This window comes from Coffea eugenioides, chromosome 1 (assembly GCF_003713205.1).
Source record: "Coffea eugenioides isolate CCC68of chromosome 1, Ceug_1.0, whole genome shotgun sequence".
In the NCBI taxonomy this organism is placed as follows: domain Eukaryota; kingdom Viridiplantae; phylum Streptophyta; class Magnoliopsida; order Gentianales; family Rubiaceae; genus Coffea; species Coffea eugenioides.
In genome coordinates, this window is record NC_040035.1 from 37,022,714 (window position 1) to 37,049,049 (window position 26,336).

The 26,336-nt window shown below is 34.7% G+C and overlaps 1 protein-coding gene and 1 pseudogene across 1 annotated transcript; both read right to left on the reverse strand.

Annotated features, from left to right (window-relative positions):
- On the reverse strand, positions 1-6,837 carry LOC113771629 (annotated as a pseudogene).
- A 2,586-nt stretch (positions 6,838-9,423) lies between these two features.
- LOC113763338 lies at positions 9,424-11,989 on the reverse strand. Its single transcript, XM_027307110.1, has 7 exons — positions 11,763-11,989; positions 11,407-11,493; positions 11,052-11,273; positions 10,402-10,563; positions 10,257-10,310; positions 10,009-10,155; positions 9,424-9,899 (listed from the first exon to the last, which is right to left on the reverse strand). The coding sequence occupies exons 1-7, from the start codon at positions 11,952-11,954 to the stop codon at positions 9,522-9,524; spliced, it is 1,242 nt and encodes a 413-aa protein (XP_027162911.1). The 5' UTR covers positions 11,955-11,989; the 3' UTR covers positions 9,424-9,521.
- Positions 11,990-26,336: the final 14,347 nt, after the last annotated feature.

The following is a 26,336-nucleotide window of genomic DNA, read 5'->3' on the forward strand; positions in this document are numbered from 1 at the left end:
TCATGGACAATTAGCATTTCTTCCTGATCCGCCATAGTAAAAGTAATCTCCCCATGCATCGCTGCTCTTTTTGAGTAATATCCTATAGCAATTTGGCTGCACAGCGAAAGTGTAAAGGGTACCAGGACTCCTCAAAGTCTTCGATACATCAACTACTTGAAGATTCTTGAAGTAACTTGCCCCTTTAAACCCTTCTTCAGGAAAATGGCCACTGCCCATTTGAGTTGTGGTGTGCTACCCATTTGGTTTAAGATTTATCACCTCTCCACCCCATTGGATCGTTGAAGCACTGTTAGCTAAGTTTGTAAACAAGGAGGTAGGCCAGTAACCAACTACGTCATTCCCTAGTTGCAACCACCACACAGCAAATTGTTCGTCCTAACAAAATGTGGGTTTAGTCTAATTAGGTTTAATTTGTAGCTAATAATAGGTTATACAAATATGTTTTAGAGAGTAAGGGGTAAGGAAAAAGCAAGAAAAAGGAGAATGGAAGATCAAAAGAAGAGAAAGTCTCATCCTAAGATGATACATGCTTGAATAGCAAGTTGATTAACATTCATAGATGAGATTGATTTTTGAGTATGTTGATCTACTTGTGGAAATAAAATTATTGACACAAATAGATTTTTTTAAAAAAATAATTTAGTTGTATAGATAAATGGAGAGAAAAATAATGAAGGCGATCTCATCCCATTTTAATTGTGCAAACGAAGACAACAATTAGCATACTTACAATTTTACATAGCAAAGTAATATCAAATAGTATAATAAGAATTTATTAACTACACTAAAGTCCAGACCTACTGCGCCTCAGCTGCATCTCCATACAAGAAACTACAATTGTCCTACAAATTTTTTGAATGATATGTTTTAGCAAGTAACTGGCGAAGAAAATGCAAGAGAAAAAAGGGGAGAATGGAGATGACAAGAGCAGAAAGTCTCATTGTGAGATGATGAATACTTTCAACCAAAAGCCCAAGTCGGAATCTGGTTTTCATTTGTTACCTTCACTATATATAGGCTGATGTCGAATTGAGGACCATGGTAGGTTGAAACAGGGGAAATGTTCGCCCCTACACTACAACAAAAATGACCTTTAATGGCATTTAAAGGTGTCAGTATAGATAATCTAACTTGACACTTTACCTTTCCTCACACCTCAGACGAGTGTTGTCCCTTCCAATGTGGGGATGGGCTCATATATTCAAACGTGTCAGGAAAACTATGATGTTATAACATCTCTTCTGCCAACAAAAATCCATTTTCTTGATAATTGAAAGTGTCAGGATAGCTATAGTACAACATTAGGATATCAAATTCTATGCTGACACTTTTAATTGCCAGGAGTTTTTTTTTTTTTTTTGACATAGAAGCAACGTGCAGGTAGTGCTCCCTGCTATACATTCCGTCAATCAGAAACCCAAAGGATTTGTAAAATTATCCCAAAGAACAGAATGCATATAAGAAAATATGCTATGATGCAAAAATCTAGAAACATCAAACTTGAGCAGCACCATGATTATGAGAACTGAAAATGCCAACTCCCATAAGCAAGAGGAGATTTGTCATCATGTTTCATACATCAAAAGATTCACAGGAACGATTCATATATAATAGATGAGCACATGACTAGTAAGGTTAATGGCCACAAGGAGTCCGTACAGATGTCCAGACATGCCTGATAAATGGTAAGCTAATGAGAAGGAGCTAAAAGCGTAACTAGCGTTCATTTACACGACATGAATTACACATCAAGAAAGTCAATCGACTCCCAACAGCGCACTTGTATCTTGTAGGCTGAAAGTTCTTCTATCAAATGCTACTGCAAAACAGAGGAAGAACAAGATATAAGCATGATTTTGACAACACAAGACTGCAGGACCAAGGAAATGGAAAGATAAAGGAGTATATATGGAACAATCAATAATGTTTTCATGGTTTTTAATGCAAATGAGTCTCAAGGACCCTATCAGGAAAGAAATTTTTCTTCTAACAATCTACTGTCATCTACACAAATGTTGAGCACTAGCAAGAAAACACAAACCAGAATGCTTATCCGGAACCAAGGAAGTACATTATTGTAGAATCAGTTATGAATCTGTCACAAGAAAGAGAAGTATCACGGTTTTAGAAGTTGATAGACAGACTGTGAGCGGCCTAGTAACTATCAACATAAGTTCATAAGGCATAGTGGTTTTTACCCATTACATGCTATTTACTGATAAGAAGATTAATTGCATAAGGCATAACAGCAATAGGCATCATAGTAAGACTTATATTTAGCAAGTGGCTATGTAACCATTTTCTAGTCCTCATGTGTTGCAGCCTGATGATGGTACCATCTTTGATTGTATCCCTTTGTTGGGCATTGGTATCTGATATAGGTCTAACAATCTGCAAGCCAAATTTAATCATACCTAACCTTAGAAAATTATGATGATCTAGAAAAAAATATATACTAGAAAAAGAAACATACCCAATAGCTGTTTGAGTCATCAACATTGGGAAAACCAGTGACGGACTGCTGCCCACTACCAGAGCCATATGGTACATCATGCGAATGCAGCCTAAACTTTGTTCTCTTGATCACTGACCCATAAGTAATCTACCAAAATCACATATGCCGAACAAAATAAGAATGACTTAGCACAAAGCCCCATTATACAACTATTAGAACTCAAAGCATCATACACCATTTTTTATTTTCGCCACACAACAGAAACCTCAAACTATAAAACAGGAAAAAAATCAAATTTAATTCATAAATCAGCTCTTTAAAAAATCCAAATTACAATTTTTAACTGACACCCAGCTAGATTTTTAACAAAGATTATCGAGGCATTTCATCAAACATGTCGAAGGCTATTACTAATTCTACACAAACAACTCCATTTCCTCTTTCCCTGTCCTCTTTTAGCTTAGAAACCTTTGAAACGCTAGAATTTATAACCATCACATGCCTATAATAGCACAAACTTGGTCAAAATTTTGAACAAAAAATAACTATAAAACAACTTTCCGCATACAGTTTCAACAAATAGGGGGAAAAGCACACACACAAAGATGCACCGCATATTTGTGCAACTACAGGAATGCAAAAACCACGAATTTGAAGTAGTAAGTGGGCTTTCGGTTTACCTGGACGCCTTCGGAAGCGATAGAGACGGGGGAAGAGGTGAATCGGAGTCAAGGGTAAGAAAAAGGAAAATGGCAAGACCGAAAAATGAGATTGCCATTAGTAAAAGTAAGCCAATGAACCAGGTGGTTTGCCAAAAGAGCAAACTGAGATCGGACTTGGAAGACGATTCTCGATAAACTATTCGAGTCAGGGAAGAAATTTGTTGAGCCGAATTCGAAGAAGAAGAAGATGATGACCCGGAAGTGGGTTTCCTTCGAGAGAGATTTTGTTGCTGATGCTGCTATTGGCTGCCTGAGGGAGCCACGGTTGAAGCTCTATGGAAATCGGAGCTCCAATCACAGGCTCTGATGCTTGGAAGATCCTAATGATGAAGATGAAGGTGGGGCTAATCGTAATCAGAATCGTGTGGGGACGGGTACGGATGTCAAAGATGAAGGGCTTCTGGAGCTAGGGGATGAGGAAGTGAGTACCCTCTCCAATGGTGTCATCGATGACACCGTGAAACCGGTCGAAGAGGACAGCCCGCTGCCCTCTGTCGACAATGTAGAGGGAGGAGTTGAGGACGGTGGCGCCGATACCCAAACCAACTACCTCGGAACGAAACTGCTGCCTGGCTGCTACCCATTTTTCCCACCAACTATGTCGGAATCTGACAACAGAGACAGAGAGAGGGGGAGGGGGGCTGGAAATGGTGGAGCCGGAAAATGAAAATTTTGAGCAAGTGTTTTGGCCGGCAGAATGAAAATTTTGAGTATTTTAAGCAAATGAATCTTCCGCCAAAATCATACGATGTCGTTTTGTGTCTTTCTTTTTTTTTGTTCATCTCACATTTTCTCAAGTGTCATGTTAGGTAGTCTAAAGGAACATTATTATTTTTATATCTGATAAAATAAAAAAAATTAGAGTATATATTATTGAGTTGGTAATAAGTATCATGATAGGAGTGCTGTAATGACACAAACCAGCAAGTGTCCTTATAGGAATGTGAGGAAAGGCCATTTTTGTTGTAGTGCTAAGGCAATTTTTGTGCTGGTTTGAACAAAGCCAGGGCAAAACATGTTGTAGCATCCAGTGGATCCATAATGATCTCTCTGTTACAGCAACCAGATTTTAGTACATATCTATGATACCAATATAGAATCAAACTTTTTTTTTTAGTATAAGTGAAAGGGTTCGAATTCGAGATTTCTTACTTATACTCCCTTCTCCTGAACCACCCGACCCATCCCTCCTTTTTATAGATTCAAACTTATGTAAGCAGAAGTTCTGTGCATTGAAAAAAATTGATTGCCGAAACATACTAAGTGAAAAATACAGTCCAATACTAAGCAGAAGTTGTTTTACTTACAGTCCAATAAGTGAAAAGTCTTGGTTTGTTATCTCCAAATACACTAGGGTCTACCTGTTATTTTAACAATTGAAATAAGCAAACCATATAGTATGAGATAAATACCTACATATTTACAACTCACAAACAAGATGAATACTAGGTTAGTGATATTATGGAGAAGCAATACCGTCCAACCAGCTTCAATGGTGTTGATAGTCAAATCATGACCTCCAACAACCCAAATCTGAGATAAGCTAAATTCAATTCTGTTCTGAACGTAGGGTTGCCAAACGTTTATTGTTGCCTTTGCTCCACGATACTTGTCACCTTGAACATATGCAATTGCATGCTACACAATTGCAAAAGAAAACAAATATACAACAAGATGAGACTACAAGTAAAAAAAGGAAAAAAAAATGAGAAATTCAGATTAAAAGAAGAAATAAATCAATTCAAAGAGGGGCAAATTACAATAAAAAAAAGGAAAAGAAATCCCCCCAAGATATGATTCTCACTTTATTCTCTAACATAATTGTTTGTTTCTCACTTTGTGAGACCCAAGACCATTAGTCAATTCTAACTTTACATAATGGCAACCTTTGAATAATATTTTTACTTAGGATAATTTAGTTGATCCACTTAAGGTGTGGTGTGTTTTGTATTTACCCCTTAAAGTCATCTTTTTTTTTCTATTTTTAACTCCAAGAATGTTATTGAACTCTAATATTTTATAACGTTCATGACAAATAATGTCCGAAGAATTTTCTATTACATTATACTATGAATAGAATAATATACTGATGGATTTGGATTTAGTTAAATTTTGTCCCAAGATTACACTTTTCCGAGATGAAGGCAACGTGTTGCTTATTTCATGTGAAAATGGGAAAAAAATCTAGAAAACCATAATCTAAAAAATTAAAATGTGAAAATATTATTAAAAAATTTATAAAAGCCTAGAAACGGTCAGCCTCACTTTCCAGGAATTTGGAACTAAAAAATGTTCATATGGGTGCTTGTATTTCTTTTAGTAGTTAGAGCACCCACTTTATATATATGTTTGTATGTACGTACGTATGTGTATGTGTGTGTGTATATATGGTTTTTGTATACTTAGAAAAAAAAAGGGAGAAATAAGTTCGTTTTTTAATATACTGTGCCTATAGGTACTTTTGTCAAATTTAGCGGTTGATGTGACAAGGGCATTTTGGTCATATTGATGAGTTTATTAACAAAGGAAGCAAAGTGAGAAAGAAAATATAAGGGCTGACTGATTCCACTTTGCATTTTCAAACTTATATCACTTTTTTACTTTATATTTTAAACTTTAATTTTAGATATTTTGTACCATAAATTCTTAATTTTAAACACATTGCATCTTAAACTTTTAAGTTTGTCTCATTTAAATTCAATCAATAATTATATTCGCAAAATTTAAGAGGGGAGCGTTTTGTGATTAATTCTTCAAAATGCTTCAATTACCATCATCTAATGAGAATTCACTCCAAAGTTGCCAAAACTTTTTCAAATTTTAATACACTCAAAAAGTAAGAGTACTAAATATATGTAGATAGATATCTACGTATGTGCAACAAGAAAATAGTAACATAAACATAATATACTTTTGTCATTGTTTCAAGTGACTGCACCATATGTATCGAAACTTCACAATTTTATAAAAGCAAAAAAAATTCATGACATTATCTACAGAAGAATATTCCTATTGTTTGTGGTACCTCATGAGTGTACGGGTCAAGAGACTTCATATCATCATCTGAAGAAGACTGGGAAACAGTTTCGTTCTGCTTCATCACATATTTCTTGGTTTTTCTTGCATTTTGGTTTCTCAAAATAGGAATAGTATTATCCGGGCATTTCCCACTCAACTGCCATGACTGAGTAATTGAATTTGTATTCTCTTGGCCATGAGCATTGAGTAGCTCTGAGCTTGGATGAAAACTAGGCCTCATCTGCAACATCCAAACATATATACATGTATGTAAATATACAGTTTTATATTCATCCAATAACAAAATCTTGTGTACATATTTGATTTTCTATGTGACAGGGGGATAAAAAGACTCACCAGAATGGTATGATTTTTCAGCAAAGGATGGTCAAATGCTGGTTGATCATAAATATGAATACAGTCAATGATATCACCATCTGGGCTCTGCCATTTCAAGGAACTAGATTTATGTGAACCCCCAAATATGAAAATCGTAACTTTTAAATTTATCGTGCCAGGAAAAAAAAAACAAGATTTGAAGATGCACTAAAAAAAAAAAAAAGCACATGGATCCATACAAGGAGGGACTACCTTGATGGACTTGATGGGGGTCTTGTTTGAAGCATCACATAAACTCATCACGAATAACAAAATGAAGCAATAGAATTCCTTCATTTTCTTCTCACTGCTAAACAGCCTATCCACGATTTTTTTTTTTTTTGGAGCTGCATAGTTGATTCAATTGGTTGGTAAAATATGTAACTATCCACCCCAAATACGGAAACCATTGTTGTCTTGTTCAATGTATTAAACATGAAAATAGAAGAACAAAGTACGAGGAACGCATACAAAAAACAGAAATAGAATCAAGAAAAAGAAAAAAGTCCACAATCGGATGACAACCTGTTGCAAGAACATTAAACTGTGAACAAAACGAATATTTAAAAAGTTGAAACCATTACTCTTTCCACCATTAGTGCGGATCATATGAATAAAATGATGGTTTCTATCGGAAAAAAAAAAAGAAAAAGTTGAAATCGTTACTCTTTTTGGAACGATTGTCAATTCTAATTAAAGTAAGTTAAGTGATAAATATATCCAATGAACGTGAATAAATCCCTAGATTCTCATTACTAGTTCAACATTAGTACAGGTTGATGGATATAGTTCTAGGCATATATAATCAGATACAGACAGACACATATGTGATAACAATTATAAAAACAATAATAAATAAACTCCACTCTTAAACATCAGTACAGGTGCAATAGGAATTCTAGCAAATGCAAATGGTCGTGTAAGCACAATTTTCTCTGTCAAAAGACATGAGATAATCAATCTGCCATTTTACCTTTTTTTTTTAATATAAAAAGGAAATCTACTTAATTTATCAATGAGGGGCATATCTGGTGCTGAAAATAACTAAGGCCGAAACCATAGAAAAAGAAAATCCTAAAGTTAAGTCTCCTAGTCTGAAGTTTGTAGCCCAATGAACATTATTAATCTCACTTTGTGACTGTCATTCCATATTGTATCACCACACGCCCTGTTTTGGTCCTAACAAAAATCCATCCACTGTATAACTATCTCAAATCACAGTTAAAAATGTTGGTTCAGTGTAATTAAGTTATGCAACCATTTTACAAGGTAAAAAATGATCGAAAATCTAAGTTGAAACCAAAATTTATCGACTTGATTTTGTAAGAAATGTAAATTTACTATTTTAACAGTAAAGGATGATAATATTCATTTGATTAAATGTGAGAGACATTTGAACGATTCTTTGAAAGATTAATTTCTACATATAACATGAAATATATTTTAAATTGATAACTTAATCTGTTGGACTCTTGCTCAATTGTAGTAATTTCATTAAAGTATGTATAATTTGCTAATTATTATTTTCCGCACTATGGTGAGACATTTTTTTATTCTACTTTCATATCTCGAGTTTTACTTCCTTTTTAATTACGTATCTTTGACTTGATATAATGTAAAAGAAGATATTTAGTTTCTAGTTAGGTATACATTTCAATTGCATAGATGTACCATGTTGTCTTTGAACTATGCTCTTTGCACCTTCAGAGACAATGAATAATACTTCAATGGAACTTTTGCCAGATATCATCCTTGTTCATTTGTTTATTCATTTTCATCTGTGCAGCTGAAAGTTACTTAACCAATTTGAGTTACAATGCATGGAACTTAAACAATTAATCAAAAGATGCTTGCAGAATGAGCTACGAGAGCTGCAGCAATATGGACGGTATTTTGATGCCGTGTCTCATTGCTATCGGGAGGCAAACAAGCCGGCGGACAGGTTGTCTAACGCGGGAGTGGAGGATGGGCATACTAGCATTTATGAGGGTTATAGTGCTTTACCTAGGTTGGTGAGGGGGGACATTACCTTGGATGTGTACGGGTTCCCAAGCTTTCGTAGGTGCCGGCGGTAGGGGGTGGGGGGTTTGGTCAGGGTTTGAATTTGTACTCCTGGAAATGGGTGGACCCGATCTGGGTATTTTTGTTGGTTGCAGCAATAAAATTTTAATTTGATTAAAAAAAAAATCAAAAGATGCAACTCTTTTAATTTATGCATCAAAGCAAGAATTCGAAACATATTTGGACAGCCAAAGAAGAAATAAATATAGTGCTAATAACCGAAATACTAAAATGTATCATAAAATTTTTCCAAATAAACAAAGAAAATAATGGGGTAAGACGAATGGATTTTACAATTGTTAATACAAAACTATTTTGCTTTTTTAACCTTTTAGTAAGACATACGAGATCCAGTATGCTACATAGCCACAAACACATCTCCAGATAATGGATTCGTTCCTCAAGAAAATTCAGACAGCTGAAAACATCATATCCAGCAAAAATGGAAATAGAGTTTAAAGCAGGATATTGGCATTTAATTTGGCAATAGATAACATTTGAATCTCATACATGAATGCAGCATGTTAGGTTGCAAAGTGATTACCAGTTCTCCATTGGTAACTCTCATTTCCCCAGTCTCTATCATTTTATCATGGACGTTATTTGGTTTCATTTTACGTCTCAGGCGTATATGACATGGAAAGAGAAGGAGGAGCTTGAGAATAAGAAGGTTATTTATTCAGGCATACAGGTAAATATTATGATGATAGTAGAGTAGTACAGTTTGATTTTTCTTGCTTCTGAATATGTGTATTGCTTTGGCATTGTTTGCCTTCTACAATTTGATTTAATGCCTAAAGAAATGTAATCAATTTCTGTATTCAGATGATCAAATGCATATCAAGATTCTGCCTCTCGCATATCAAGATTTCTGCATCTTTTGTTCATGGACACTTAGGATTTCTTCCTGGTCCACCAAAGTAAAAGTAATCTCCCGCATCATCACTCTTTCCAGGTACTATGTTGTAGCAATCCGGCTTTCTAGCTACAGGTTTGATATCACCAGGAGGGACTAAGGTGTTGGATTGATCAACTACTTGAAGATTCTTGAAGTAACTTGCCCCTTTATACCCTTCTTCAGCAAAATGGCCACTGCCCATTTGAGTTGTGGTGTGTTGCCCATCTTGAGCATCATTTATTATCTCTCCACCCCATTCAATTAGTGAAGCACTGTCTGCTAGGTCTGTAAATAAGGAAGCAGGCCAATAACCAATTACATCGTCATTCCCGTGTTGTAGCCACCACACATTTTGCTTTGGGTCCTAAACAAAATTATACCACTATATTATGAGTTTTTCAAATCCCAGAAAAAAATTAGGGTTATGTTGTACATAATATGCTGGGATCTTAATCAATTTTGGCTGTCATTACCTTAAAGATTTGTAGGATGATTTCATGTTGAGCACCATGATAGGTAGAAACTGGTGAAAGGGCAACATCTAATGCAATTGAATTACTGGTATGAACAAAGCCAGGGCAGTCCAAGTTGTAGCACCCAGTGGATTGATAGCGATCACGCTGTTAGCATTACCAAATTTTGATACATACATATGATAAAAATTTAGACTCAGGCAAACATATTATATTAGCATTAGGGTTGATAATATTTTGTGACTTACGGTCCAGTAAGTGAAAAGTCTTGTGTTGCTATCTCCAAAGTGACTTGGATATACCTATTATATATATATATACAAACGAAATAAGTAGACAATAAAGTTCAAGACACATGCATGGCCAGATGTATTTATTATAGGGAAGAAGTACCATCCAACCAGCTTCAACGGTGTTTAGACCTGAATTATCACCTGCAACAACCCATATTTGAGCCAAGCTAAATTCACCACTGCCCTGAACCTGGGGTTGCCAAAGGTTTATTGTTGCCTTTGCTCCCAAATACTTGTTACTCTGGACAGATGCATATGCATACTAAAGAATTGAAGAAAAAAGAAAATGAGAAATCGATAAAATAAGCTAAAAATGAGAGAGATTTAAACAAACTAAAAAATTTCCTTCCTGTTAAAGGAATTTTGATATATAATACTCCAAAGGAAAATTAGCAGACACCAAGTATTAAACCTATGTAAACATGCAGGCGTGTGTTGCTACAAAATTCCAGCAAAAATATAGTATGAGTAGATGTTTCGAGTGACTGTCACAGCCGTCGCACGTAGTTGCTCTTTTGCCTTCGCTAAAAAATGGCCTACCAACGATTCTCCGTTGGTTCTAACCGCCAGTGCGCGATACTTCGTTGACAACGTTAAGAAATGCATGACGATCGTTCTCATGGCTAACCGGTGAGCCGTGAAACGCACGACGGTCGTTCTACTTTTGATGGCATGGTGTGGGACTACGTGACACAGAATAGGTCATCCTTCCGTTAAGGTACACAACCAATTTCCAATTGTTTATGGTACCTCGTGATTGGAAAAGCCAGCGAGCTGGGGAAAGTTTCTGTGCTTCTTCTTTGCGTATCTTGCTTTCTGGTTTCTTCTAATAGGAATAGTTCCTTCAGGGCATCTCCCACCCAACTGCCATAACTGAGCAATTGGTTTTTTATCCTCTTGGCCATGAGCATTGGATTGGAATAGTTCACCCCCACCAATTGGTCCTTTCCGAGGCTGGAAACTAGGCCTCATCTGCAACGTGCAAAAATACGTAAAATTTTTACTTTTAATTACTTGCACAATTATGTGTACAAATTTGAATATACACATGCCCTTGTAGAGATTTTTCCCTTGTCTTGCTTTTGGGTAGGATAGAAAGGCTCACCAAAATGGTATGATTTTTGAGCAAAGGATGATTAAATGCTGGTTGATGATAAATGTTGATACAATCAATAATATCACCATCAGGGCTCTGCCATTTAAAACAATCAGGCATCAGTTATTCATGTCCGTGAGTCCTAAAAATGTGGACAGCGTACTCAACTTTTTCAATTTGTTATGCAAGAAAGCAGAACAAGACATAGAAAAACGTGTACAAGAACAACAAATTGGAAAAAAAAAAGAAATTTAGACAAGCACAAGTACGTAGATGTACGCAAGAACATGAACACAAGCACCATGAATATTAAAGTGAGCGAAGAAGGGTTCATGTCTGAACTATACTAGCGAAGAAGGAATAACCTTGATGGACTTGACAGGGATCTTCTTTGAACTGCTCAACGTTTTCCTGACCTGAATCTTCTTGCTTGAGGCATCACATAAATTCATCAAGGATAATAAAATGAAGAAATAAAATAGCTTCATTTTCTTCTCACTTCTAAAACTTCCAATGCAAAATTGATTCACAGGTTGGTGGTATGCATTTGATTTCATTACTAGGTGAATTTATAAGCTTTTAAAGTATCGTTCGTGGAATTCTACTGGCTTATTAAACGAAACCTCCCAAGTCAATTGACTCATATTTCTTCGGACCTCTTCAATCCTGGACCCCAAAACTACTAGATGAAGGTACGACTTTAATATGGATTGTGAAAGGCCATACATTCATATAATCTTTCTTTTCCTTGTTACCATTATTAGGCGACAAATTTTCTTGTTTTTTCATGAACAAATATCGAAAGAGAATGCACTATCACTTGGTTTTCATATTACCACCAATTGCGGCTAACAAGAAGAATATATTCAAGAACAATAACTACGGAAAAAGTAACCAAAAATTAATCAAGAACAAGCACTCAAAACTCAAGTCAAGATGGAACTTCTAGAGGACAGGGAAAAAAAGGAGTCGAAATTAGACGTGTAGAGTCCAGCATCTAGTTTTTAATGCATTTGTAAATCAGTTTCTATCATTGGATCCCACATCTAAAAAAAAAATATGATTTGTGGAATTCTACAGATTTATTAGTAGAAAAATTCCACAAACGACTTAAATTCGTGGACTCCAAAATTGATAGTTAAAAAAAGAACGGCTTGACTAATTAAGTGTTGATCTTGACATATCAAAACCAGCTAATTCAACATTTATTTTGTGATATCTGTAGAAGATATTAAAATTTTGTTCAACATACACACTTTGATAAAAAAATGTATATGACAATTACTTCCAATTTTTCCCTCCTTTGCCTTTCGTTATCTTGTACATTATTATTATTATTATTTTTCTTTCAATAAGAGTACACATGATTACATTCGAAATCCACTGGGATAATAGAAAGGGTTAATCACATTTAATTCCCTTAAGGTATACCCCAGTTTTCAGTTTACTCCCTAACCTTTAATTTTGTTTACTTAACCCCTTATAGGATAAAATTACCCTTGCATAATTTTGACTTTTCATTTACCTTGTTTTCCTTTCATTTAATTCTTTTTCTCTTTCTTCTTTATTTAATTCTTCCTCTTTCCCACAAAAATCTTCACCTTAATGATTGAAATTAAAAAAGAGGAATTGCAGAGATCTATCTTCTCCTTAAATGATTAAAAAAATATTCAAATCATTTTCCTAAAATACAATTTTTTGAGCCTTTCAATTCTTTTAATTTTGGGTTTTCCTCTTTCCTTTCTGGTTTCTCATTTTATTCCCAAGAAAATATCTTAAGATGAAATTGTTTTCCTTTCTTTTATTTCTTTTTCTTTTTATTCTTTCTTTCATGATTCCCAATAGAAAATTCCATTTCAACGAAAATTTTTGTTTTGAGTTTGTAATTACATATTTCTGGATGAAGGTTTAAAAGGCATTAAAAACTAATTTTGATTTTTTGTATGATGCCACGTGTCACAAATTTCAATTGATGATTCTTTTATTTCTTTTTCTTTTTCTTCTCTCTTTCATCCTTCCCAATATAAAATTTGATAGGGTATTAATTGTTAGTAATTTTATTATTAATTTTCCTCTTTATCCTTGCCAAATATTATTTTAATTGTTAACATATACTTATATTTGGTATTTGGACCTAATTTCAGGAAGTGGAGCAGAAAAGTGCTAAAAAAAAGGATCTTCTTGAGAAAAATACTCCACACCTGGGAAGTTTCTAAAAAATCTGCAAGCCGGGCTCCACAGTGGGCTACAAACGGATTTCCTTTCCTTTTGCTGATTAGTAGTTGACTTGTACTAGGAGTTCTACTAGAATGAGCAAACGGAAAACAAGGAACAATGGGTGGTTGCCTTATTCTTTTCTCTTCTTATTCGGTTAGGAGACTAGTCACGTAGGTTTTTTATATTTTTGGAGGCTGATGAGCCGCATGTCTTGGCTGGCTTTGATAGTATCACGTTGGGAATTTCCTCAACAATGAAGAACTAAATTCTTATTTTCTAGTCGAAGGTCAATTTGAGGACCCAATTCCAAACATCTGTAAGATCGAATTATTTTACTTATTTCTTTTATTCATTGGTATTCGTACGTTTTCTGGTTTAATTGCTTATGATTGTTTTGTTATCTGAATGTCAAGGCCCGATATTCGAATTAATCTAATAATCTATTATCATATTAATTGATAGAATCCGTAATTGTTCTATTGATTAATACTAGTGACGACTAGCGTGATTGGTTTCATGTTAGGGAAACGTATGATCTAATTTAAACAAACCCTCGTAGCGTGTTTGTTAATTAGGGTTGGGCTTTTATAATTCTTATTGCAATCGAGAAATTAAATCCTATGGTCGTACTTAGGGTTATTTCTTGGTTAGGGAAATAGTTAATGGTCGTACTTTGACTATCGAAAAAATAAGAAAAGGTTGGTTGTTTATCACTTGTATGACAACTATAACCAATCTAGTAATGAGTAATTGAATTATCTTTGCATCGATGATCAGTTGAATGGACCATGTCTGAAAAGTTGCACCTTTGGCTAGAGTCGTATTGGTTATTGATTAATTCTTATTTATTTCTATTAGTTGTTTTATTAGTTGGTTAATTAGTTATTTTATATTTTTTCAAAAATCCCCCATCTCTGGACTCTAAAAGAAATAAGTTATCCCCAGTCCCTGTGAATTCGACCTTACTCACCTCTATATACAAAATCTGTATTTTTCTTGAGTAGGTATTTATTATTGTACAGGCTCGACACCTGTCAAAATTCCATTTCAACGAAAATTTTTGTTTTGAGTTTGTAATTGCATATTTCTGGGTGAAGGTTTAAAAGGCATCAAAAACTAATTTTGATTTTTTGTATGATGCCATGTGTCCAAATTTCAATTGATGATTATTAATCAGGTCACAATTTCATCTTAAGATATTTTCTTGGGAATAAAATGAGAAACTAGAAAGGAAAGAGGAAAATCCAAAATTAAAAGAATTGAAAGGCTAAAAAATTGTATTTTAGGAAAGTGATTTGAATGTTTTTTTAATCATTTAAGGAGAAGATAGATCTCTGCAATTGCTCTTTTTTAATTTCAATCATTACGGTGAAGATTTTTGTGGGAAAGAGGAAGAATTAAATAAAGAAGAAAGAGAAAAAGAAAGAAAAACAAGGTAAATAAAAAGTCAAAATAATGCAAGGGCAATTTTGTCCTATAGGGGGTTAAGTGAGTAAAATTAAAGGTTAGGGGGTAAACTGAAAAATGGGGTATACCTTAAGGGGATTAAATGTGATTAACCCTAATAGAAACGATCTACACTTGAACATCATCACAAATAATTCAACAAAAACTCACAAAAGGATGGGAATAACAACCTATATGTAGTGAGGAAAATATTCACTTATTTGTTAGAATTGAAATTTGAACTCTGACCTTGGCAACGGGTAACTTATTCTTCATTTATAAAGATTGGCCGCAAAATATGGAATTAATCAACTTTAGTATTCTAGTCATTGGTTGACTCATAAATGCATTGCTTTGTGGAATTCTACAAGTCTATTATTATTGGAAAGTGAAAACCTCCCAAGCCAATAGACTTGAGATTCCTTCCACACACGCCACTTCAATACAAGGCCACACAGACCACTTCAACACGAGTGACGACTTGACTAATTAAGAACTGATCTTGATGTATCAAAATGCTAAGTTAACATATTCATATGTGATATCTGTAGATGATAATGAAAGATTGTTTAATAACCACACTTCTATCAAACATCTGTAAGACAATTGATTCGAAATTTTCCATCTTTTGTCTTTGGTTACAAAGAATCATTTACCTCTTTTTTCCCCATAAGAGTACATCTGTACATGATTACAATCAAATGCCACAATAGTGGAGCAATACAGATGACACCAACTGATCGTCCATCAAGGAGAGAAGTCTTAGCAATGCCAGAAGGTGATCTTGACGTGGGTTTTTAATTGCCTCCCAAACCAGTATTTTATCCTCAAGATTCAACTGTATAGGTGCAAAGAAGCAGCTGTTGTTCTTCTGATGATTCAATTGAACCTTTCCGTGAAGGGATAATTTCAAAAACATCCCCTGAGATTTTTGAAAATTTCATTGACCTCTTCTGAGATTTGAAAAATTACACCTACCTCCTTTGATTTGATAGTTTTAGTAACAAAATCTTAAAATAGTATTGACTTGTTCAAAATTTTAAATGAATACCCAAAAATGCCCTTGTATAATGAGTTTTAATTTACTTCCTTATACAATTATAAGATTATCTAGTATAATTATAAGGAAAATGTGCCAAAAATTTTATGTCCATACCTACTATTTGATAAACAGCTATAATAATAATTTTATCATTATGATAGTATACTTTTGATAGATATATAAGATATAAAAGAAAATGTGGAAATAATTCATTTAGAGTTTATGAATTTTTTGAGTAGTAGAATTATCATAATTTAGTAGTGATTTTGGGCCATTTCTTTTTATTTAATGTTAATTTTAATACCAAAAAATAGAAAACAGTGATCAACAAAAACATTGGATTGCATATAAAGTTAACTTATAAAAAAAAAATCAATAGTTCGACATTTAATTACAATAGAAACTAGAACTAATAGTGGTAGTTCTATAGTTTTATTGGCAAAAAATAAAAAAAAAAGGAATAAGAAGGAAAAAGAATGAAAGAAATAATTTTAAAAATCATTTTAAGTATAAACAGACAAAACAAGGGAATTTCATTAAAATATTTAAGGGCAATATTGTCAATTCATATGATAAGGGAGGTATGTGTAATTTTAAAACTTTGAGGGAGCTGAATGAAATTGTTGTAAACCTCCAGGGAGGTTTCTGAAATTATCCCTTCTGTGAATCTATAGCTGATCTAGAAATGGAGCAGGTTGGTTGATCAATCTCAATTAAAGTTGTAATAACGAATTGGAACTTTTGAGCAGGCCACACTTTCTGCATTTGATGTGTACCACTGTGTACGTATTTGGGTTTTCCAATCTCTGATTTTCATATGACATTGTAACTAGGAAGCATTCGAGCCAGCATAACGATAATTAATTATGTACCTTGAGAGGCAAGGTATTAATGAATTATGTTTATTATTATTTTTATTAAAAATTATTATCAAGTTACTCATATCACATATTATATTAAATTAATTTCCACCAATAATCAAAGTAAAGTAAAAAATTTTGTACAACCAACCCCTGGAATCTACAATTGTCTCAATCAATAGGGGCATATTGATAAATTAGTAGAAATTTTTTGAAATTCTATATCTGGACTCGGATTTTTTATAAGCCCCCACGAACCAATTAAGAAGCAGATCACAACCAATGTTATGGCTCTCAAAACATACATATATTAATTTAATTCATGTCAATCTTTTTCCCTTTTTTCCCATTTTGGGGCTAAAATGCCCATTCATAAGTCTTTGCTGGACTGCCTTAAAAGAAAAAAAAAAAAGAAAAACAAAAGAAGTTCAAATTAGATTTGTACTGTGAAAGGAGCCCAATTATCCTCAGAAAAGGTTTTTTTAAAAAAAAAAGATAATTTGTTATAACTACTTTTACTTCATCATGCATCACAATAATGATGTGACTCTGAATTTACAATATAACATGCGTATCAGTAGACCCAGTAACTGACTACACTTGAATATTTTCCTTTTTTTTTAAATTTTCTCTTTTTGGGGTTAAAATCTCGATTCATAAATCTATGTTGGACTGCTTAAAAAAGAACATCAAAAGTCTAGACTGGACTCCCTTAAGGAAGAAAAAAGCAAAAAAAAAAAAAGAAATCTACTTTTGGAACTTTGATATGGATCATGAAAGGCCACATTCAGGTCGGCAGAACATTTTTTTTTTTTTTTTGTTGACAAGGGAACTTGTAACTGCTATTCAAGAGTGCTCACTAGATAAAGTCCATCCTATTCAATAGACCGCCAACCACACGAACGGGTAAGACGCACTAGGCAAATCCTATACGACGGACATGTGTTTTCTTGAATTTAATTTGTTACATATTTTCTTGTATTTTCATGCACAAATAATGAAAGAAAATGTATTCTCCCTTCATTTTCATGTTACCATCAAACCAATGTAGGCTAACAAGAAAAATATCTTTTTTTCTTACAAAACAAATAGCAAGAGAAGAGTAGGCGGGAAAATGGAAAAAAATACAAAGACTCAGAACCAAGTCAAGATTCAAATCCCTCAAGAACCAAAAAAAAAAAAAAGGTATGGTTCAAATTGGACTTGTACTGTGAGAGTAGTTTAGTATTTAGCTTCTAACGCATTCGGGCAGCAGCAGTGTTTTAAAAAGTAAAGGTGTTAAGTAAAACACTTTGTTTTCACACAAATGGGGTGAAAGCCTCAAGATGTGGGGCACAAGCCTCACAAAATTTAAATTTTTAATGTATAAAAAATATAAAAATTACAAAAAAAATATTATTAAAATACAAATAAATATAATAAAATCGTAGATAAACTATATAGTGGTAATAATAGTTATGAAAAACATGGTAAAAGTTCATGATAAAGGACTATGACATTTAAAATATTAAAGTCCATATTTAAATATTACTGCACGTAGTAGTGCTATATAAAGATGGTAAAATAAAAAATAAAATATGTTTTTTTCAGGATAATCACAATTAGATAACATGTGAGCTAAAGTTTAAAAGTGAGCCAAAACACAAGGAGCAAAATAATAATGACCAAAAATCTAATCAGTCAAAGTGCAAATCACAAGGCTTGTCATCTTCCCCAATCCGTTATCTACATCGCTGCAACTTTAGAACTTGCACAATGAACGATATGAATGAATCATTTTACCATATATCACCCCTATTCAATGTTCTGTTCATTTTCATCGGGTCCTTTAGAAGTTCAAGGAATCAACTTGAGCTAGTTGAAAAGGAGCTTAAACAATGAAAAAAAAAAGGTACTGTTATCTGCATAAAAATAAAACAAAATTCAGAAAAAATGCTTTGACCGACTAAGAATAAACTAATACAGAATTAATTAACTGATGTAGTAGAACATATGATCAAAATTTCCAAGGAACGAAAGAAAATAGTGAGCTTGGATTTTTTTAATAGTCATTGGTGGATAACTATTCTATAATCATAATCAAGGAAAAATCATTTAAAACGTCACTTACTTTTCATCAAATGAATATTTTCATCCCTCACTTCTCATCAAATTAATTTTGTCATTTCTCACTTTTAAAATGTTAACTTTACACTTCTTACAAATTCAAATTAATAAAATTTGGTTCCTACCTAATTTTACGATCACTTTTTAGTTTAAAATCACCACGTGATACACATGCAGTTATTTTTTTATATATGAAAAGATCAAATTCCACTTTTGTAGTGACCAAAAATGAATATAGATTAGTGATTGACGATTTCCTGCAAGCGCACAGGATTGATCGTAGTAATAATTTGCTTGGAGTATTCTAAGGTTAAACCCATAGAAACGAGTTAATTTTCTACTTTAATTATTCCAAAATAACAAAATTTAAATTCAAAGAGTGATTTTTTTCTAACTGAACAATAAAGGAATAATCAATTCAAATAGAATAGTGGTGAGAAAACAATAGACGCGAGTCTAGTGTTTTAGGTTTTAATTCAGAATTTGAATCAATTATCTAGTTAATTTCTCAATAAACCATGAATGTATCACACAATTATATTTTAGATTATCTTTCGATACATTTAAAGTGTGTCTAATTAAATCTTATGTCTCTCTCGAGATCGCAAGTATTCAATTAAACCCTTTAAGAACTTCGGTGATATAAGTGCGTCATACAAATTCTAACATATTCTCGTGAATAGCTTAACTATGTTTATCTACCTAGTGCACGGTTGTATTTCCTTTCTCAATTCAATACAGACCATAAGAGCATGTCTATGGTAGCCAATAACAAACATATAATTAAATCAAGATAGATAAATCACAGCAAAATGCAAGAAATTAAACTAGAAGAATTGATCTAATTCCTTCATAAAAATCTTAACTCTAGAAATAATTTAGTTCAACATGATTTAGAAATAAAAACCATGAATTCAAAGAGTTGCTACAAAGATAAAAAAAAAAAGGAGTGAGAAAACTTTTTAGTTGCTTGCTCCGATCTTCTCCTTGCATGCTTCTTGAATCGCCTTCATTTGATCTTGATCTATCAAGAGTAAACTATGAAAAGATGTTAAAACTAGGCTAGACTAATATTTTCCACCTTAAAATGACCTAAAGAACCCATATTTATAGTTTCTTGAAAATATATCCTAAACAGGGTAGGAATAGGCTTTATTGGAGTTTAAAAATCACGTTTCCACCCATTTTTCCGATGAAGACCGGCTTAATGTCCAGTGCCGGTCATTGGGCTAAGCCAAAGAATCTGGAGATGTTCGGCGCGGAACATGGATCCGTCCGCGGATCATTACGGCTCCGCACGTGGATCCTTTTTGAAGCCCCAAAACTCCATCAAATAGGCTGAATCAATTCTTGCCCAAAACACAAAAGTTATAGCCCTTTGAACACCGTAAGAATCAAGTAATTTGGAAGTCTGGACATTGAGATATGCCTAAAATACTGAGACCTGATCCTAAGAGCATCGCAGCACAACTATATTTCAGTAATTTGGACTTTTGACTATGAAAACTTAAGAACTGGACTTTGATGTTTTCACAAAAGTTGTAGAGTATTCTCTTAGATTCGAATTGAATCAAGAATAATCTCAATCCGACTTGTGTAACTCAAATTACTGCCAAAATATTGAAACATATCAATTTTGCCAAACCCATTCCTCTTGACTTTTTCCTCTTCCATTGCTTCTTCACGCCACGTTTTCAGTCCATTTTCTCTCTAATTGAGTTTTTCACCTATTAGAATAATATAAGAGCAAAATTAAGTAGTTTCTGTTTAAGATAAAGCTCAAATAACATGGTTAACAAGAAATTTAAACCTATAAATGCACTACAAGTTATCCCTATCAATTAGATTGGATCCCACCTTTTTTGGATAAAAATAGATATGGTTTAGGTTAGATTCTACTTTTTTAGAGGTAAAAGTAAAAATGGATCGTCATTTGTTTAATTACAAATGAAATCTAATTTTTTTGCTCCTGAAAAATGATCATAGGTCATGTGAAAAATTGACAGGGTGTCGAGCCTGTGCAATAATAATTACCTACTCGAGAAAAAAATACAGATTCTGTATATAGCGGTGAGTAGGGTCGAATCCACAGGGACTGGGGATAACTTATTTCTTTTAAAGTTCGAAGTATGGGGGATTTTTGGAGAATATAAAATAACTAATTAACTAACTAATAAAACAACTAATAGAAATAAATAGAAATTAATCAATAACCAATATGACTCTAGCCAAAGGTACAACTTTTCAGACACGGTCCATGCAACTGATCATCGATGCAAAGGTAATTCAATTATTCATTAATAGATTGGTTATAGTTGTCATACACGCGATGAACAACCAGCATTTCCTTAATTTCTCGATAGTTAAGGTACGACCGTTAACTATTTCCCTAACCAAGAAATAACCCTAGGTACGACCATAGGATTTAATTACTCGATTGCATTAATAATTAGAAAATCCCAACCCTAACCAATAAACACGCTACGAGGGTTTGTTTAAGTTAGATCATACGTTTCCCTAACATGAAACCAATCACGCTAGTCGCCATTGGTATTAATCAATTGAACAATTACGGATTCAATCAATTAATTTGGCATTAGATCATTAAGTTAATTCGAATATCGGGCCCTTGACATTCAAATAACATAACAAGCATAAGCAATTAAATCAGGAAACGCACAAATACCAACAAATAAAAGAAATAAGTAAAATAATTAGATCTCACAGATGTTCGGAACCGAGTTCTCAAATTGACCTTCGACTAGATGAACTTAGCCACGCCTCATGAGAAAATCTCCACGTAATTTAATTGAGGTCCAGGCCATCAAAGGAACCAAGAAAGAATCAAACTAAAACTCTGCTAAAAGCTAAGCTAAAAACTCTTGATAAGAGTTTTCTGTACGTCCGTTTCTTTTTTAAAGCCAAAGATGACTAATGCTATCTAGTCCCGTGGTCCCCGCAGAAATTGGGAGTCCAACTCTAGAAGAAAAGCCAGCCGACTAAGAGAAAAAAGATACAAAGAGGTGGGGCCTGCCGAATTGCTTATTGTGTTCTATTGATAGTAGGACTTCTCGTATGAGTTCTCCTCATCAACACAAAGGTAGAAAATTAGTTTTGTTCTCTCCTTGTGGCCAGGTCGATGGAGATTTTTTTGAAGTCTCCAACTTATGGAACAAGTCCCTCCTTTTTGTAGTTTTCTGCTCCATTCCCTGAAATTAAATCCAAATACCAAATATAAGTAAATATTAACAATTAAAACAATATTTGGCAGGAATAAAAGGAAAAATTAGTAATAAAATTGCTAACAAATAATACCCTATCAATTCCCCCCACACCTGAATCGCTCTCAAGTATGGGAACAGCAATTGAACACCAAAAATTCGACAATGACTATTGCTCTAACTACCGTATTGCCAAGATACCATGAAAACACATATCAAGCATCAATTGTCAAAATCCAAGAGACATCTCCTCGGTTAGTTTCCAAACCGCAGACTCTTTTAATTTATGGCTAACTATTCTAAGAAAAAAAAAATGGTCGATCAATATTTATCAGCAAATGGTCCAACTATTAACCAAATTCTCAACATAAAACCCATAGATCAGACGGCTAACTTTAGACACACACTTACACAACCTTCACCTTTTTTATCACGTTTTTCTATTTTTCTCTTTTTTTCTTTCTTTTTTTTTTTCAGAATAGCAAAAGACTTAATCTCTAGCCATTAGAGCCTTTTGACGCGAACACCAACATTTGCCAGATGGAGGAGCCCGGTTACTCAGTTTCGATCGCTATGCGACCACGCACTCATAGCAATTATTACCTTTTGACGCGAGAATCGACACTTTAGGTGAAGATCCCCGGTTACTCAGTAATAATAACTAGCGGAGTACAGTCAACTCTTATTTACTGATAGGGTGTTAATTGTTAGTAATTTTGTTGTTAATTTCCCCTTTTATTCTTGCCAAATATTGTTTTAATTATTAATATTTACTTATATTTGGTATTGGGACTTAATTTCAGGAACAAAGCAGAAAATTACCAAAAAGGAGGGACTTTTATGGGAAAATGGAGACTTCTAAGGACCTTGGACTCTTGAATTGGTAGGGACCACAAGCTAGTGAAAGGCATCTAGTCATTTTGGCCTTTCAAAGAAAGCAACGTAGAGAGACTTGGACCAAGAAGTAATTTGGAGGCTTTGTCCACATGTGTGGGGACCACAGGAAATAGCTTTTAGGCTTCTTTCTTTTGGCTTTTTAAGGGAAGACGTACAGAAGCAAAAGGAGATCTTTTTTTGAACAGCTTTAGTTTACCTTTTTTAGTTTTAGCTTTTAGTTCAGTTTTAGTTTTTCTTTCTCCTGACTGGCCTCTGACACACGCCAGGTGTTCGACAATATTCCCCAACGGGAAAGACACTTTTTATTCCTCGTTTCCTAATAGAAACCGCAATGCCTTTGCAATTTATTAATTCGTGTGGTGATTTAATTATGCGGCGTGGCTAAGTCTTCCATCTAGTCAAGGGTCAACTCGACGGCGCAGTCCCGAAAATCTGTGAGATCTAATTAGTTTTCACGTGTTCCTTTATTTATTAATATTTGCACGTTGTCTGCTTGAATTTTCATGGGATTATTTTATTAATTGGATGTCAAGGGCCCGATGTTCAATGTGATTTATTAATCTCGTGCCAATTTAGTCAATTAAATCCGTAATTGTTTGATTGATTAATATTAGTGGCAACTGGTGTGTTTACACATTAGGGGAACGTGCAATCTAATTTAAATAACCCTCGTAGCGTGTTATTGATTAGGGCTAGGTTTTTCTGGCTATTAATGCAATTGGAAAATTAATTCCTACGGTCGTACCTAGGAATACTTTTCTGGTTAGGGGTGATTAATGGTCGTACCTTGGTCATCTATAAATTAAGGAAAAATTGGTCATTAGAGCTCCTCGATGGCTATAACTAGTCTATTAATAAATTAAGTGAACCTCTCTTCCATCAATGATCGGATAAATGGACTGTGCCTGAGTAGTTGCATCCTTGGCTAGGATTTATTTATTCTTGATTTAATTCCTGCTATATTCGTGCTAGTTAATTATTTAGTTTTAGTTGAATTGTTTAATTGCTTTTAGCTTCATTCTGGTGAAATCCCCCATTACCAATTGGAATTTAAAAGAGACAAATATCCCCAGTCCCTAAGGAGACGACCCTACTTGCCACTGTCTACTATTTAGTAATTTTTGCCAACTAATTAATTCTGGTATATCGGATTAAGCAAACTCTTCGGGAACAGGTTGAATCAAGTAACCCATTGCACACCTAGAGTCCCTGCTCCAGTACCTAGGATTAATTATTAACTGCTTTTAGTGGTGGTTAGGTTCTATTTTTATTATTGCATAGGTTCGGCACCTGTCAATTTTTGGCGCCGTTGCCGGGGACTGGCGTTATTATTTGTTTCTTTTTAAATTCATTTTTGTTCTAATTTTCTGGTATTTTTCTAGTGTATGCCTCGGTTTTCTCGTACAGGTGATTTGATTTTTGACCCTGAAGTAGAGAAGACCGCTCGTAGAACGAGAAAGGAAACCAGACAGCTCAGAGAGGAGCACTCCAGTGCTACATCTCAGAGACCTGAGTCAGGAGTTGAACCAACAGATTCATTTGGTGACACTTCGAGTGACTCGGAGCAAGAAGAAATCCCCATGACTAATGCACGAACACTAAGGGAGTTGGCTGCTCCTAATTTAAATCAGCAGCCTTTATGCATTACTTTCCCGAGTTTGAGTAAAAACACTTCATTCGAGTTAAAATCTGGTATGATTTCTCTTTTACTCTCTTTTCATGGTTTACCAGGTGAGGAGCCGTATAAGCATCTGCAGGAATTTGATGTCGTGTGCAATAGTATGAAGCCCCCGGGCATTACAGAAGAGCAGATAAAAATGAGGGCATTTCCCTTTTCCTTGAAGGACTCTGCAAAGGACTGGTTATACTACCTACCACCAGGTAGCATCACCACGTGGGACCAATTGAAGAAAAAATTTTTAGATAAATATTTTCCTGCATCCAGGGCTGCGAGTCTAAGGAAAGAAATTTGCGGGATCAAGCAGCACCCAGGGGAGTCACTCTATGAGTATTGGGAACGGTTCAAGAAGTTGTGCAGAATGTGCCCCCAACACCAAATAAGTGAGCAGTTGCTCATACAGTATTTTTATGAGGGGCTCCTTTTCAGAGACATGAGCATAATTGATGCTGCAAGTGGAGGGGCACTGGTGAACAAAACCCCTCAGGAAGCACGGGAGTTAACAGAGGGGATGGCAGAGAATTCACAACAATTCAGTTCGAGAGAGAACGTCCCAATACGTAAGGTGAATGAGATAGAGACATCCTCTATGCAGCAGCAGCTAACTGAGTTGACCTCGTTTGTTAGGCAACTGGCTGTAGGGAATGCATCTCAGGCCAGGGTGTGCGGGATTTGCACTGGTATGGGTCACTCTGCAGACATGTGCCCAATGCTTCAGGAAGAAACTGCAGAACAGGTGAACATGGCTGGCCACGCGCCCGCGCCAAGAAAGCAGTACGACCCTTACTCAAGTACCTACAACCCCGGGTGGAGAGATCATCCCAACCTCAGTTATGGAGGAAATAGGCAGCCCAACTTTGCACCGAACAGGCAGTCTAATTTGTGCCAAATAAGCCACCAGGGTACCAGCAGCAATACCAACCCCGACCACCTCCGCCCCCAAGCTCTGGTCCATCTTTGGAGGAGATGATGAAACAAATGATGACAACCATGGCGCAAAATCAGCAAAGGACGGAGGCAACCATTATGCAAAATCAGCAAAGGACGGACTCCGAAATGCAGGATATAAGGAATCAGATAAGTCAAATGGCCACAACAATCAACCGTTTGGAGTCCCAAGTAAATGGAAGATTGCCATCCCAACCTGAACTGAACCTGAAGAACGTAAGCGCAATGACTTTAAGGAGCGGGAAGGAAATTCAGGGGTCTGAACCTATGATCCCTAAGGATAAGGATGAGGAAAAGATCGAAAATGAACTTGAGAGGGAGGACAGCAATGGTGCAGATCTAAAGGTACTTCCAGACCCAGTAATTACAGTTAAAACTAATCCCCCTCCATTTCCTTGCAGGTTGGAAAAATCGAAGAAGCAGGATAAGGAGAAGGAGATTTTGGAGGTGTTTCGCAAGGTAGAGATAAATATTCCCCTCTTAGACGCCATCAAACAAGTACCAAAATATGCCAAGTTCCTGAG

Bases quoted from the DNA above. Each gene is read 5' to 3' on its own strand.
- LOC113763338 (XM_027307110.1), bottom strand. From the start codon at position 11,954: ATGAAATCAAATGCATACCACCAACCTGTGAATCAATTTTGCATTGGA. The intron at 11,274-11,406 runs GTGAGCCTTTCT...TGCACGTTGCAG, and splicing joins TCAAAAATCATACCATTTTG to ATGAGGCCTAGTTTCCAGCC. The intron at 10,156-10,256 runs GTAAGTCACAAA...TAATGCTAACAG, and splicing joins GACTTTTCACTTACTGGACC to CGTGATCGCTATCAATCCAC.